The 17,249-nt window shown below is 35.8% G+C and overlaps 1 protein-coding gene across 1 annotated transcript in view; it reads right to left on the bottom strand.

Moving 5' to 3' along the window:
* The window catches only part of LOC120160726, an 86,546-nt gene extending 69,956 nt beyond the window's left edge, over nt 1-16,590 (bottom strand). Inside the window, 23 exon segments of the mRNA XM_039171106.1 lie at nt 177-273; nt 454-563; nt 660-887; nt 986-1,179; nt 1,182-1,209; nt 1,287-1,407; nt 2,809-2,876; nt 2,954-3,049; nt 3,575-3,688; nt 3,892-4,243; nt 4,370-4,462; nt 5,315-5,473; nt 5,649-5,809; nt 5,895-6,095; nt 6,232-6,333; nt 7,190-7,307; nt 7,486-7,589; nt 14,457-14,507; nt 15,094-15,141; nt 15,237-15,332; nt 15,434-15,537; nt 15,698-15,779; nt 16,353-16,590. Of these exon segments, the coding sequence (XP_039027037.1) occupies nt 177-273; nt 454-563; nt 660-887; nt 986-1,179; nt 1,182-1,209; nt 1,287-1,407; nt 2,809-2,876; nt 2,954-3,049; nt 3,575-3,688; nt 3,892-4,243; nt 4,370-4,462; nt 5,315-5,473; nt 5,649-5,809; nt 5,895-6,095; nt 6,232-6,333; nt 7,190-7,307; nt 7,486-7,589; nt 14,457-14,507; nt 15,094-15,141; nt 15,237-15,332; nt 15,434-15,537; nt 15,698-15,779; nt 16,353-16,367 (2,742 nt within the window). The 5' untranslated portion in view covers nt 16,368-16,590.
* Nucleotides 16,591-17,249: the final 659 nt, after the last annotated feature.

The raw sequence follows: 17,249 nt of genomic DNA, 5'->3' as shown, positions 1-17,249 counted from the left end.
TAATTTAAAGCAGCATCCATTCACTCGAGTGTGCTAATTAAAAGATTTCAAGAATTAGATTTGAACGGATTCTTTGAGACAACCAGCAAAAAATGAAAGATGGAATTTTTCTGGTTCGGTTTAATGAATCATCTAGTGAAAAAACAATTCTTTGCTTACAAAACCAAGTGACTCACTTTCTGAGTGTCCACCCCTCTTGGGCTCACAGCGATACAAAATGGAGACCCACCAATATTCGTTGGTGGAACCTCATGCAACTGTCTTCCAGCCATGCTGCAGGATTCCAAAATTAAAATTTAGAATAAAGCTGCCAAAAATGACATATCAATAATCAAATGAAATGTGAAAAAAAAACAATAAAATTTCAAAAAGTTGAGGCTGCAAAACTACCATCCTGCAGAATAGCAACCTAATAGCTAACGAACAGCAGCAAAGACAAAGAAAGCTCCAAACCTCAAGTGCCGCTGGTGATTTTGAGATTTTTCAGATTCCAAGACATAAAGATTAAATCCAGATAAAACGACATAACAGGGCTGCCACGAAGCAATAGAGTTTCCAATACCCTGAACCAACAGAGACAATAATGGATAAAATCAGATGCGTATGGAAAGCAAGTAGCAACTATAGAACTAGCTTTTACAATGGAGTTAGAAGTCAACCCGCCAAACTAGGATTTTAGCATGAGTAGCAAGATCTGTAGCACTCCAAGAAGCCACTCCAGCTTGGAAATCAACAACACTAGGTTGAACACGGGCATCCATAGCAGCATACAATATGTTCAGAAGTTCCATAAGTCTGCAGTATCTTGCGGGAGAAAGGTGAATGCCAAGTTTTGGCACTTGAACAGAAACACGTGTGGGTGGGAAACTTGGGTGAGGAATCTTGATCTGCAATATGATACAAAAATATAACTTAATGAGTTCTCTTTCTAGAACTTTAATATGAAACTCATCTAGATGCAAAAAAGAAAAAAAGAAAAACATACTTGGTCAACAATTACTTTCATCCCACACCTATCAATAAGAGAATAAAAATTGTCAACCTTCTCCAACCTAGGTGACATCACCGTTGATTGATCACTAGAATTTGGCTTCACCAAAGTGCAGTTCTGGCAATCAGAACCACAATCTGTGAAAAAAGCAGCAATATCCCTTCCTGATATGTAGAAGTGAGAGTAATATCCTGCCTCTGTTCATCAGACTGACTCTCCTGTCATAAAGATTAATGAAGTAACCAAAGAAAGGTAACTAATGAAAATTGGAGATATCAATAGCTAATACACATACCATGGTATGCAATGTAAAATGACCAAAATCCAAAAGAAAATGGCTGTCGCATTTGGAAGATTCACGTGCCCTTAGAGGAATCCTAACTTTTGGAGCATCAAGATCAATGTCCAGAGCAAATCTGAGAAACCAAGCAGAAAAGTAAATAATTTTAGCTAACTTCGCCTCATGTTGTCTCAATTTATGTCAAACAAAAACTAACTAATGCCAACAATTATATAGTCTTTCATCTATTTACTCATCCACAGCTATGCATTCTCAAATAAACAATCATTTCAATGACACGTTTCTTGAATTCAATCCCTTTATATCATAACCAGGGATAATAGCGGCCGCTATATAGCAGTAGCGGTGGCGGCTGAAACTGCTATCGTGGAAAACAGGGGTGTGAAGCTGAATCACACCAATAGTGGTGGATCGCAGCCGTAATTTAACAGATAGCGGCCAATTGCGGCAGTAGCGGGCTGCTATTGTTCCGTTATTTAATTTTTTTATAAAAAAACCAGTTCCTTTTTTTTAAAAATCAACTCCTTGGGAAAAAAAATTCACGACCGCAATACATGCAATAGCATTTGTTATGTCCAAAACTACGATAAACACAACCCAACCAAAAACGCAACCGCAATTTAAATCCCTGATCATAACTAGTTTGTAAACCAGTGCAATGCACATGTTTTTTTTATAAAAATTGGAGGCCTCATTACAAAGCCCTTTCATAATTGCTAAAACCCAGGTGGATTTTAACAAAAAACGGGAGGAGGAAAAGAGTACCTCAAGGTTTTATTAATATCAAACTCAGTAGTACAATGATTCTAGTACAACACTTTGCTCTCCTTACGCAAATCTTCTTAAAACTCTAATTTCCACACCCCACCCCTAATCCATGGAACCTTCTCTCAACCAATTCCTGCCTTAGCTAAGGTGTCTGCCTCCACATTTGTTGCACCAGCGAATAATACCCTCTAAACCTCTAATTTTATCAGGTTAATTGCTTGATAATTTAATGTACATTTATATATTGACCTATTTTTTTACTTTGTATAAGTTATATTGAACCATTTTTGCAAATCATATCCATTAGAATATAAAATATTACAATTTAAAAATAAAATATATTATATAGTTAAACAATTAAATTTGCTCGATAAATGGTTAGTTGTATACAAAGTAGGGAAACAAAAAATATTATCTTTTTATATATCTACTTTTTCCTTTTGGAGTTATAAATAACTGATTATTTTTTTAAAAATTTTAAATTTGAGAATGTATCTTTAGATAAGTAAAGGGATAATTTTTGTCTATATAAATTATTGCACAAAAGTAATATTTAAAATGCATGGGTTATTTTTTGTCCTAATTTATAGTGTACCTTGTTATATATATATATATAATGCGTTACTTGTCTTATGACATTGTATATTTTCCAATTGGCATGTCAAATGAGATACAAAGCATAAACATAATATATTGTGATAAAAATGGACAAATATTAAAATGATCAAACAAATGGAAAGCATTTAACCTGCTTTTCTCCTCAAGCGCCGTCTGAATCTGCTCATGTGCTCGACGAGTCACTTTTTCGATCTTCGTCTGCAATTGGTTTTAAATAATGATCAGCATAAAGGATATAGAGGATATTGCTATTCTCATTCTATTAATGCTATTACCTGCAATTTACTAGCGGTTTTCAGTGTAACAGTAGGACTAACTGCATTACTCCTCTTCACAAACTCAGAAAAACGATCATAACTTTCCTTCAAAACCTACAAAAGCCATAAGACAAACGTTAAGGGACTTTTAGAACATGAACATGATGGTTTTGTCATGAATTAGAATGGAATTTGTAATGGCTTAGAGTGCTAAGGGCCTCCAGAAGGTCTCAGAAGATCTAGTGGAGGTGCAGAGTTTCCTCTGTTACCTCCACAGGGATTTGAATACAAACTATATAACCCCTAAGACAGCCGCCAGTTAGACATTTGATGAGTCAGTAATGGACTACCCTTTTTGTTGCCACATTCTCTTTCCTTAAACCAAGTTGAGAGGTTTTATGAATCTATAAAGGATTGTCACTCTCTCATATTGATCATCATCATCCTCACTGAAAAGGCTTGGAGCCAATTCTGGAGATCATCAGAACAGTATTGTTATAGTTAAGGGGTCTATAAGATACTATCAATTGCACAAGATACAAAGCACAAGTCAAGATGAGTAATGCAAGTAACTATATCCATTTGTAAGATGATGCAAACCCAGAAATCCCTTTTCCTTCTAGGATCAAAGAAATTTACCGTAACATGGCAGGGGGAAGTTGTAGCTGACAACCTCCAATCAACATTCTCTCCCATAGGTGACTGTACAAAGCTAGCAGTTAATGCATTCACCTTTTGCTCACTGCAGACACTCTGCAGATGAAAGACCAATATCAGGCAATACACACACAAACATATATATTCCATCTGGCAGCACAAACAATTTTGAATCTATTAAAACATGCTTGATACCTAAAATAAAAACAATGAACAGGTTGATATGATTATAAGATCCTCTATGCTATTCATCTTAATTGGATATCTTTAGTTATCCTTAATGTGGTACTCAAACAAACCTCAGCAAGTGGACCTTCAGGGGCTGAGACACCATAGAATCTTAACGTTACGTCACAGTAGGTACTGTGATGTTTAAATTTTGCTGACACATGGAGTTGTTCAAATCTACCACAAACAATCTCCATCTGGTTTATGTTGATGATCCTCGTAGCAGCTTGGTTAATAGATACAGTTACCAAAAATTGGATCATGTTCTGCATGTCCTTCCCTGAATATGACACCAATTCCTCATCTGGCTGGTAACTGAGTAACTTATTGACTGCTTTCCATTCTTCTTTACTCATCCTTTCCTCCGTAAATTGTGATCCATCAAAAGCATCACCATCAGATGTATCTTCAGATTGTGCATTCCTGAGATTAAGTTGAATAGAATTTGCAAAATGACATTAGTAAGGGGGCTGGGCGGGGGGGATTTTGGGGAAGAAATAATAATCATAGAACTGAATAACAAAGTGATCCTATTACATTTCCACTTACCATCCCAATGTAAACCAACTTTTCTTATGAAGCCTTCTCTGTTCAGCTGCTTCCTTAGACTTCACAGATTCAACCTTCGCATGTGCAAGTAACCTGATTGATACAAGTAGAAATTGAAAAAGTTGAACGGAAGGGCTTGCTTAAACATGAAATATTGTTAAACTATGAACTGAACATTACCTTTGATCACTTCTAATAACATATTTACATACACAAACTGAGAGCAACCTATTCAACAATTGGATAAAATTTTAATATACATAATGGAGCAAACATAGATAATGGTAATCCCCGGAGAGTATTTGAACAAAAAGAAAAGTTATGGCAAAGGGCCAGACCAAGAGAACATTCAGAATCGATGCATATCTGGAGGCATTTAACAAATGTCCACCCACATCAAATGCATGACCATATTACATTAGGATAATTTAATGGTACAGCAAGTGTGCAGCTATGGACGTGCTTCACAAGAGGTTTCACCATCATATAATTTCTAAAAACTACTCAGACAAAAACCTTTCCATTTTCAAAGAGAAATTGATTGCATAAATACAAGATAAATAGAAAGAATATTAGCGTAAAAGCACAACCGCAGTTGAAGCTTTGACAATGCTTCTCATTGGCTGTGGTGGTTACTACATACACCATACATCAAACAGAAACAGACATTGATACAGGACCTTGAAAACTAATTTACATAAAAAAGGCATAAAAGTTATCAGCCTGATAAATTAATGCAGTAGTTGTTATGCCATGCATGATTACTATTGCTTTTTGTAAGCTACCCTATCTAATTGTCACTTGAGCTTAAATGAATTATTTTAGTAATTGCTTAACTAATTTCTTAACTCAACAAAGAACACAGTTTTCCGTCAAATCAATGGCCAGTTTTGACTTCACTTCAGAGGGGGGAGCTGAGAGTTAAGCAAGGCTAAATCTTGTTACCTCCATAGAAGAATTACTTTTGAGTCAAGATCTTTCTCAATGTCTCGAATTTCTAAGTTTTCAGGACGTGATGACTGTTGTAGCAAACCGGCATACAAGTGAATGTAAAGTCGACGAAGCTGGCACATATGCCGAATTTGATCCCATGAGAACCGATAGCTGAAATAGTTAAGCGAGGGAAAATTTTACTCACAAAGCAGATGAAATATATATATATAACCAATCTTGAAAAAAATATTTAATTCAAGTGTAATTTTTCAGATTATCAAACAAGATGCACCCTTATGAGTAATTATCAAATTGAAATATTTGCAAAAAAGTGCAATTTATGTACCACAGTTTTCTCTGATGCAATGACGACAGAGCTGCATACCGCCACCACAAAGCATAAGACTCCTTCGAAACTGGAACCAAAGGTCTTAAATGGGAAATTTCAACATATGTCCTATATCTTGAAAAAACTTCTAAAAGTTTTATCCAATCACGATATTGTGCCTGAGGAAGGGAGAAACAGGTGAAACTCAAGACTTGAATAGAATGGAGAAATTAAAAATATACATGAAAAAAAAAGTATAGAAACCTCTGTAATAGTCAAGGAGACATCACTTAAGACAAGAGAAGCCTTCTCAAAAGGGATATCTGGGTCATTTCTTTCTTCATTTCCAAGTCGATGATACTTGAGTACTCCGTTGATTGGTGACACCAAGTAATTGCGATTCATAGCCCACATAGATACCACTTCACTGTCAGCAGGAGGTTCGTTTATACCATCTCCAAATACCTGGCTAAGCAAAAAAAATCGGAAGAATAAATGACATAAAATTTATTGTAATGTTTCAGTTAACCTTCGCCAGCTACAATGAAAACTATGGAATTATGGAAGAAAATAAGATAATAATTCCACATATGAGTCAAACCTCAACCCATTCTTTGGGACTAAGATCTTCCCATTTCTTATCTATCTTCCAAGGCAGGTTATCCGAATTATGATACATAGCAAGCCTCTCCAGTTGCAAAGACTGAAAACAAACTACACAAGCATTAGCATAAACAAAAGAAAGCAGTAGCAATCATGACAAACAATTTGCAAAGACTAAACCTAAAAGGAAAAGCAGGAAAAATCTAAATGTTCAAGAGAAGAATGTGCCCACCATCTTCTTTTCATTTAAATTTGACGGTTAAGAAGGGGGTTTTTTAACGAGGCCACTTTCCTATCAAAAAAAATTGACAAACATTGGTTGAAATTGGTCTTCATTCTTCAGTTTTGGCATGCATATGGACTTGTTTAGATTATGCCAGCCACTTTCACGACCTAGTTTGACATTTTCTCCTCTTCAAATATGGAATGATATCCAAACTATAGATCATATTTTTTAATTGAGTTGCAATAATTCAATGCAAAGAAAATGTTTGCCTAACCCATGAGCTACTAATGAGATTCATCTGCAATTCAAGAAGCCTCATACCACTTTGATGGAAGCTATACGCTATGACATTGAGTAACCATAAAAATGCATTTAATGTCACAACTTTAAGTAGCCCATATCATGGATTAATTGATTCATACATCCATTCCAACCCCTCAGAATTCGAAGTAATGCACTAAGCGAACATACAACAGAGGTTGAAACATCAGAACAGGAACCTTTGATCATTACAACTTGAAAAGGCAATCACCATTAATCAAACCGGATTTTATTTAAAATTCAAACACAGCTGTCATCTTTTCTTGAGAAATTTCCAAAGTAAACTTATTAGCTTTAAGAACAAGGGAAAACAATGCCAGTAAACAGAACTCTATTTTGATTCAGACCCTATATTTCGAAAGGACGGTAGCATGAGTTATATGGAAAGAAAAAAAAATAAAGAGCTGACCTTACGCAACTTATCAAGAGCACCACTGGTATCAAAGGTCTCATTCCCTTTCTCATCCATAGTAACAGCAGCAAGCTTAGCCAGGGTAACACCAGAAGAAAACGGATGACCAGGATTACTACAAGATTACAGTCAATTAAAAGCAAAGCGATCTGGTCAGTAAAGGACAACAAAGACAAATATGTAAGTAATCAAGAGATTGAAAGGTTAACCTAACTTGGTTTACAAAGCTTAAGAAAAACAAAAAAACTGAAAATGGTCATATGAAAACATTAAAAATAGCACACAACCACCACCTGATGCAATCCTCATATCTGATATGTACATTGCTGATAGTTATCTTCAGATTTCCAACAATTGTAGCAACCAGATAACCAAGCCATGAATTTCCAGGAGATGGCTGCACATAAACTCAAACAGAGGGGGAAATAAGAGCTAGCAATGAGTCGCAATAAATTGTAAAAAGAACCATATTAAGTGAGAACGAATGCATTATGTCAAAAGTAGTAATTCTCTGTGAAAACTTATATATTTTCTGTAGGATGTGTTACATATTTATACGCAAGTTGTAGTCTTAACTTAGGAAACTTTTAAGTTAGGAAAGTAATTAATTCTAGGAAAAGATACAATCCCTTAAAGTTAGGGATTGTAACTACTAAAAAGATATTCACAAAATCCTATCTAATTACATAATATTTCTAATTTAAGAATCTATTATTTGACACTCCCCCTCAAGCTGAGAATGGATGTCCTCCATCTTCAGCTTGCTTGCTAACTTCTGAAAATACTTCCCAGGTAAGTCCCTTGGTAAGTATATCTGCAACTTGATCTCCAGTGGACACATAGGGAGTACAAATTAGTCCACTGTCAAGTTTTTCCTTTATGAAATGCCTATCCATTTCAACATGTTTTGTGTTGTCATGTTGAACCGGATTATGAGCAATATTGATTGTTGATTTATTATCATAGTACAACTTCATTGGTTCTTCCCATTTAATCTTTAAATCCTCCAAAATAATCTTAAGCCACAACAATTCATAAATCCCAAGTGTCATTGCTCTAAACTCAGCTTCTGCACTGGATCTAGTCACCACATTCTGCTTTTTGCTTCTCCATGTCACTAAATTCCTTCAAGAAAGGTGCAGTATCCTGAAGTTGATCTTCTATCAACAATGGACCCTGCATAGTATGCATCAATATAGACTTCCAAAGTCAAATTTTCTCCCTTTTTAAACATAATTCCTCTGCCTGTTGTGCCCTTCAAATACCATAAGATTTGATTCACTACCTTTAGGTGTGATTCTTTAGGATTGTGCATAAATTGGCTCAACACTCCAACTGCATAGCTAATGTCGGGTCTAGTGTGATAAGTAAATCAGTCTTCCCACAAGTCCCTAATATGAACTTCTATCAACTGTTGCATCCTCTATTGTATCTCCAAGTTTGTGATTAACTTCATTGGCGTTTATGCTGGTTTGCATCCTAATTTACTAGTTTTTGTCAAAAAGTCTAGGGTGTATTTCTGTTGTGATATGAAGATCCCTTGCTGTGAATGTGCTACTTCAATACCAAGGAAGTATTTTAGTCTTCCAAGATCTTTGACTTCAAATTCTTTCACCAAAAACTTCTTTAAGTCATCAATTCCATTCAAATCATCACCTGTAACTATGATATCGTCTACATAAACCAATAAACCAGTAACTCTCCCTAAAGAAAAATGTTTCACAAATAAAGTGTGATCACCTTGACTTTGTTTGTAGCCCAGTCTCAACATCAATTTGGTAAATTCCAAACCATGCCCTCATGGACTATTTTAGCTCGTACAAAGCCTTCTTTAATCTGCACACTGCCTGCCTGCCCAGTACTTGTACCTCTCTAAAGAATCGTCTGATTTGTACTTTACTGTAAACACCCATCTACACCTCACTGTTTTCTTCCCTTCTAACTATTCCACCAAATCCCATGTTTTGTTCTTCTCAAGTGCTTCCATCTCATCTTGCATGGCATTCTTCCAATTCTTATTTTCTAATGCCTCGAACACATTTTTTTTGGAATGACAATGGTATTTAGGCTAGTAAGGAAGGCCTTGTAATTATGGGAAAAGTTCTTGTAGGACATAAATAGGTAAAGAGGGATTTTTGTGGTGCAAGTTCTTTTTTCCTTTTTTAATTGCAATAGGAAAATCAAAATCCCTATAATCAGAAACAGAATCATACAAGGATGCAGTAGCTAATCAAGGAGCAGTCAAAGAAGTCGAAAAGCCGTTAAGCGTCTTCATTCCAGCAAAGGAGAATGAGTGGCTAAAACTGTCTCTAATAGGTGTCATGAAATCTGATTATGAGATCGACCTTGTACGACAAGGCCTGCACAACGATGGAATAGACGTTAAAATAACAAGATGGGGTTATACGTGGAATTCGGTCATCGTCACCTTTCAATCAGAGGAAAAACTTGGAGAAGCTTGGTTAAATAAGAAGACTGAATTGTTCTACTGGTTTGACTGTTTATACCGTCTGGTTATGGAAATAGGTTCTCCAATGGCTTATTGTTATGTTGAATTAATAGGTGTGCCTTTAAACTATTGGCATGAATCTCTGTTCACTAACTTAGCAAGTCGTTGGGGTCTGTTGGTTGGTATAAGGGAGGAAACAGTTAAGAAAAGGGATCTCACAATAGCTAAGTTGATGATGAGAATTTTGAGTCCTTTTGATATCTCAGATTCAGTCTCTATTCTCTCGGAAGGCATGACTTATAAGATCGGAATCAAGATTGGATCGGCGATTTTAAAACCAGAAGATGGTTATGCCCAGAACTCAAAAGAAGACCCAGAAGGGAAATCTGACTCATCGGCAGAGGAGGCTCACGGTGATCGGATCCCCCAGGTGGCTGATGGCACCCAACCATCTCAACTTGAAACTCATAACAGAGTAGTTGAATGGCTCAATGATAACCAGACAAGTGGTAGTCATGGTAGGTTGGAAAACACTGTCTCGAGGATTACACCAATTAGATCAGCCTCGGGTGAAAAAGAGATTAATGAGAACCAAAATGACAGTTTCATCGCACATCTCAGGACGGGTGGACATGATGATGGACAAAGGTGTGAGGCAGAATTCTCCTCTTCGGGGACACCGAGGTGTTCACAGGGTTTTTTTTTTTTGATAAAATAAGGCCTCATTAAAAACCCCTTCTTATCCTACATGTTACAAACATAACATGAAGGACATTGGAAGGACGAAAAGAGTGCCTCTAACTTTTATTAATTAGAACAATAATACACCTCCACACCTCAACAACTAACAACTTCTTACAAAACAGAAAACCATAAATCTGAAAACATAACACACCCTAATACTCCCTAAATAAGAACAACCAAGGCATAACACCTTAACCATTACACAAACCTAAAAATCAGCCTATACTAGCTTTAGCTAATTCATCCGCTTCCCAATTTGCTGCTCTCGAGATGAGCCTTGTGATAATACCCTTCCTCTCCACAGTAGAAGCTATATCCCTTACCAAGGATTGAAACAAAGTAGTACTAAGGTTCGGATTATTAATCCACTTCAAAGCATTAGAAGAATCCGATTCCAAAATGATCCTCTGATTTGAAAAGAAATCAGCTTCAACTTCCTCAATAAGAATCAACCCTCTATTGATCGCCAAAAGCTCTGCGAGTAAGGGAGGACCTCCCCCTACCTTCTTTGAAAATGACCCAAGCACCAACCCACTGCCATCCCTAATCAAGCCACCTATTCCACCCTTATCCCAACCTTTGACCATTGCACCATCTACATTTAGTTTTAAGAACCCTTCCGTAGGAGGACTCCACCTAGAAGAAGGAAGATACCTCTTATTCAGATTGACATGTTGATCTGCTAGTTTTAAATCCCCCATCAAGGAATCGAAATGAAAATGAACATCCTTAACTGATGTTTCAAACCAAGAAACAGTTCTGAAACGTGAAATGAAGAACAACAACGCTGAATCTACCTTCCCATTATGAAAAATCACCTCATTCCTATATTTCCAAACAGACCACAACACTGCTCTTGAAATAAACTTTCATATATGAGATCGCGGCACTAAGTCATCCCAGACAATTAAGAAATCCATCAACGAACCAGGAACCACAAAGAAAACATTCCATAACTTTAAAAACTTAGCCCACAAAACCCATACCACTTCACAGTGAAGAAACAAATGAGAAACCGACTCATTGTACTTCCTGCACATAGGGCAGACAGAGTCTTCAACCCCAGTAACTCCTCTCTTCAGCAGTTCCTCTTTCACCGCAACTCTATGATGAGCAAGTTGCCATACAAAAGATTCCACACGTGGTGGAGCTACTCCTTTCCAAACATACCTTTCCCAATTACTTTCTAATTGATCAATACCCTCTCTATCAAAATAAGTTTTCATGAATGATTTTGCTGTAAAACACCCTCTCCATTTCCCAACCAAATCCAACAATCTTCCTCTACTAGAGACAAAGAAGAGCTATTCAATAGAGAGATAATTTGCAGCCACTGCTCAGCCTCCCAATCCACCAAATTCCTTCTCATTTGAATATCCCAAACCCAACCCTAATCATTGTACAATCTGAATTCTGCAACCTTACCCTCTTTGTTATTCGAAAGAGAAAATAACCTTGGAAACCTATCTTTTAGAGGAACCGAACCCAATCAAACATCATGCCAAAACTGAACAGTTTCTCCATTTCCAGCTCTAACACACAAATTTCTCCTAAAACAGTCCCCAAATGCATCACTTTAAAAGTTCTTAACTCCTCTCCAAATCCAAGAAGTACGAGCTGTCCAAGTATTCCGGTTCATCAATGAATTAGGATCCATATTGTAAACACAACACACAACTGATTTCCACCGAGAATTTTTCTCTGCAGCAAATTTCCACACCCATTTCCCCATAAGAGCCCTGTTTAATAGCAACATATTCGAAATCCCTAAACCCCCAACTTCTTTGGCTTACACACCAAACCCCCCATAAGAGCCCTGTTCACAGGTATTGACAGAGGAGAATGACGGGTAGTAATGCTCAGGTTGTCTCCTTAGAACACGTGGCCACGGGGACAGAAAGGTTGGACCAAATCAAAAACCGGGCTAGAGAGGATAATAATAATGTTGGGCCAATTGAACCTGTTGTACAGAAACAGACAGAAGTAAATGAGGATTTGGGCCACAACCAAAACCAGATGGATACAGCAAATAACTTTGGGCTAGCTAACTTGCTTGACTTCACAAACCCAAAAAAGTTGCAATCTGTTAATCCCAATTCCATTGAACAAAGGACTCACATAGAGTGCCAAAATCAGATTGTCCCTTTTAATCCCAATTCTGTTGAAACAAAAGGCCCATATAGGATTCTTTGACAAAGTATACAGAAGGACCAAAAGAAACCTAATAGCGAAAGCTCTTGGTCAGTTCAGCACCTCTACTGCCTCTTCCTCATCTTTCTCAGAGTTCCTAGATAAAGCTTTGGCTACGTGGGAGATAAGCAAGATGCTGGGGATTTCTTTTAAGGATGGAAAAAAGACTTTTTTAGAGAAAATTATAAGTTAAGAAGAGAAGTCGAGAGAAAATGGGGGTAGATGATACCATCGTTGCTTCAATCTTAGATTATGTCAAAGTTATCTATCGTAACTTGAAACAACAAGGGATTGGGAATGAAGGAGAAACAAAGAGCAATTCAGAGAATAATCTCAAGCAAGAGACCCTCTTTCTTATTTCTACAGGAAGTCAAAATGGACAAGATTACTCAGTCTATGTTAAGGAAAATCAGGGGGGAAATCTTACAGGACAACGATTTCTCTCCAGCTGAAGGTTCTGCAGGAGGTTCTGCAGGATGTGTTACATATTTATACGCAAGTTGTAGTCTTAACTTATGAAACTCTTAAGCTAGGAAAGTAACTAATTCTAGGGAAGGATACAATCCCTTAGGTGACGTTTGATTCGCTGGAATGTTTCTGAGGGAATTGGAATCTGTGAAGGAATTGGAATCTGAATCTGAAACCCTTTTGGTTGGCAGGAAATTGAATTGGAATTCAATTCCATATTCTGCTTGGTTCGCAGATATGTCAGATGAATTTGATTTCAGTAATATAAAATGACAGAATTGTCCTTATTTTTTTGCTTACTTTTAGTTTGTTTTATAACTTACATGTAGCAATATATTATAAAAATTTAAAAAATATTAAATTTTCATTTTATTGATTGATTATTCATTTCAATAAATTATAAAAATCATACTAATAAACATCATAAGTTAAAATCATCCCAATTAGGGATGGTCATGGGTCGGGTTTTTGGTCCACCCGACCCGACCCGAGAATAAGGGAACCTCCACCCGAGACCCAAACCGACCCGATTGAAATAAAATTTCACCCGACCTGACCCGAATATATGAATTAGAAACCCGACCCGAAATAATAAAAAATTTATTTTTATTCAATAAAAACAGTGACTTAATTGAAAAAAATTGTATATAGAGAGGTATTATTGTAATTATTCCTAAATATATAAGGTAAAATTATATTTTTTTCGGGTCGGGTCAGGTATTTTTCACCCTAAACCCGAACCCGACCCGAATATCACACTTAAAAAAACAGACTCGACCCGACCCAAATATCAAACTTAAAAAAACCCGACCCGACCCTATCCCAAATTTTTTTTAAAAAATCCTATCCGAATACCAAAAGATTGATGAGAGTAGTATGGTCAAATTTCACATTCCCTCCTCCAAAGGATTTTAATTCCATCATGTTATGGATGTAATTTACTTTCCCTCCCTTTATGGAATTTACTTTCCCTCCCTTGATGGAATTGGATTCCAATTCCCCCTTTGAAAACTTGAACCAAACATGAGAAAGTGGTGGAATTGGATTCCAATTCCCCCTAATTCCAAGGGATTCCAACAAACCAAATGCCACCTTAAAGTTTGGGATTGTAACTACTAAAAAGACATTCACATAATCCTATCCAATTACATAATATTTCCAATTTAGGAATCTATTTTCTGATACATTATTAACTAATAAAACTAAAACAAACTGTGTAAATGATATATGAAAGATATACACATAAAACAGTTCACATACAAAGAGCCATTCACCGACATTTTACCAGGAAGAATATAAAAGTATATTAGCGATAACCCGATAAAAAAAATGGAGATACCTTATTAAATCATAAAAGCAAAATAAAGCAGTAATCATAGGAAGAAAAAATGTTCCTAACATCCTAAGACATACACTTTCCAGCTTCGACCCAGATATCGCTTCCAGAGTTGCTGATTCTGCTTCCTACAGGCAATAAAAAATTTCACAAAGGGACATGCAATAGTATCAAAACTGCTTCCTGCATAGTTGATGTTAAGGAAATTAAGTGCACTGTAAATCTGAGCTCCAGTAACAGATCTCTACACAGCAAATATAGAGTTATAGACATCAAACAAGGGAAAACATTCCAAAGAGCACAGCATAAGAACAGAAAAATAACCAATGGTTCTCTAAAAAAGTCACTGCCACTAATAAATAAGTAGGAGAAAATATAGAATAGCTATGGAAAGGGTCAAAGACGGAGGAGGAGGAGGAGAAGAAGCCTCTAATGTCCAAGTTTCAACAAAATCTTGAAAACCTTTGGCATCAAAACATCAGTACATTAAGGATTCTTGTCAATGGTCACAAACTTGACATGGGAAAAAAGTTATTCTTATAAGTAAACTTTTGAATAAGATTATTCTTGGAGGGAACAATGATACTATATACACAATATTATAAGCAATATAAGTGTTTGAACAAGAATATACTTAGGGGAAACACAATGATATCATGCACACAAGGTTATAAGCAACATATGTGTATTTGTTATCAAAAAACAAAGATTTACCGCAATTTGTTGAATTTTAGCTTCAAAAACTTTTTCCCTGTCCTCCTCCTGTACAATGTTAAAATAAGATTTCACATGGAAATTAGAAAAAGATACAGCTCTGACAATAGGAAACTTATATATAAACAAATAAAAATCATTACTTTAAGATTCCGTCCATCAGGAGTTGGGTGAGCAAGAACAAATATGCGATCAATGAGAACAATCACAGGTTCGTTACCCAAACTTTTCCAAGGAACCTACAGCATACTAATTTCAGTAGGATTTCTTGCCAATGCAGAAGTTTCAGAACATAAACCCAACAGAAAATAAAATAAACCCTAATGACAAAAATAGCTACCTTTAGAGTTATGGTGCCCACTACACCAGCTTTGACAGAAACCGGAAGATTTAAAGAGTTTAGTGCCTCTGCCTTCAATTTTAAATCTTCGAGGACAACATCACCTGTAGGAAGGGAGAATAGTTTGTAAAACGGTGTCATCATGTTTCACTTCTCAAGTTGTTTTCATAAGAAACCTTCATGTAACAATTGTAGCTCAAACATATGGGGAAAAACAAGAAATAAAGAAATGTAAGCAAGGACAAACAGTATTTGTGAAGGAACCTTGCCAAACACTGATCCTTAATGTCTCTAATGAGAGATCATGAACATACTCTCCCAAGTATTTTCGAATCAAATGCAGAGCCTACAAATAAGGAACAATATGCACGGATTCAGAAACATTGAAAGAAAGCTAGAAACAACTTATACTATAACAAGTGCTGACTGTCGTAAGGCACCATTATAAGTAGTAACAGGTGCAAATTTTACAAACAAAACAAAATAGGTCAGGCACGTATGATGATTGAATACGTGAATACGAGAAACAAATGGAAATCAAACTGCCAGGTAAAAAAAATTGACCCTAATTTATCGTTTTGTCGCTCTTATCATCTCTACGCAGCTGTTATATACTATGTCTATGTTATGATCACCTCACAGGCTCACACCTCGTTTCCTATTCTACTTTACAATGGTTGCAAATTATCTAATTAAAACAAAACATTAAATTAGGTTACTCCAATCTCTAGATTCTTAACATATACTTATGAAACTATAACAATTTAATTGCCGATTGATGAATAAAGCAACATCAAATTTTATAAGCTTCCAAGTTCCGATAACATTCTCGAGCTATATAAATTCAGTAAGGTACGACTACTAACGTTAAAATTATATACGCATATACATATAAAAAGAAGAATGAAAAGAAGCTTACCTGGGCCTCAAACATGACGATGATCGCAATGCGGTTGGTCTCCAGCTAAAAACAGGAAGGCGAACTTGATTATTGTGTGTGAGTTGTGGAAATTGAGAGTGATGGGGGTCCAATAAAAGGCATCTCAGACAAATGATTTTGAAAACGGATGGAATCAGGGCTTTCGTGGAGGGGCGAAACCATTGATCGATTGCACAATATACACCAAAAGAAGCGGACGGTTTGTTGCAATGAAGGAAATGGGGTAATAAACGGAAGAAATAAGAATAAAATTAGGAGCGTAAAAAATAAAACTGTTCTGCCGCCATTAAATTACATTGCATGTCAAGGACTTTTGCAAATTAAATAACCTCACTTAATTGTATGCTATTTTTTATAAATTATACGTTTAGTAATTAAATTATTATTTTTATTTAAGTTTTATTTTTTAAAATCATATTTAATATTTAGTTTAGATTTTATTTTGGTATCTTATCGTTCAAAAATAATAAAATTTTTGACGTAACATTTTTAAATTTTTCAATAAAAATGTAGTAGTGACAGATATGGAAATTAAAAAATTAAGGTCTAAAATTTTAAAATATATTTTTTAAAAGTAATTGAGTATGTGAATTTTCTTATTTTTTTCTCTTCTTAATATATTAAAATAACTTTTATAATTTTTCTAAAATAAAGGGGATGCACTTGCTCCCAAGGGGCATAGTGCATCCGTCCCTGTGACATGTCATTACTTTATGGTGACATGACAATATTACTATTAAGATTTTAACGGTGGATATTAAGATGAAACAAAAATAGAGTTTCGGTACCAAAATGAAATAAAAATAATAATTTAGGTACTAAACATGTAGTTTACCCTTTTATTTTGACTTTTATTATGTACTTTTTAGGGTAAAT

This window comes from Hibiscus syriacus, unplaced genomic scaffold (genome assembly GCF_006381635.1).
Source record: "Hibiscus syriacus cultivar Baekdansim isolate YM2019G1 unplaced genomic scaffold, ASM638163v2 tig00000313_pilon, whole genome shotgun sequence".
NCBI classification, from domain to species: Eukaryota; Viridiplantae; Streptophyta; class Magnoliopsida; order Malvales; family Malvaceae; genus Hibiscus; species Hibiscus syriacus.
Note: the sequence above shows the minus strand (reverse complement) of the source record. Positions and strands in the feature narration are given on the sequence as shown.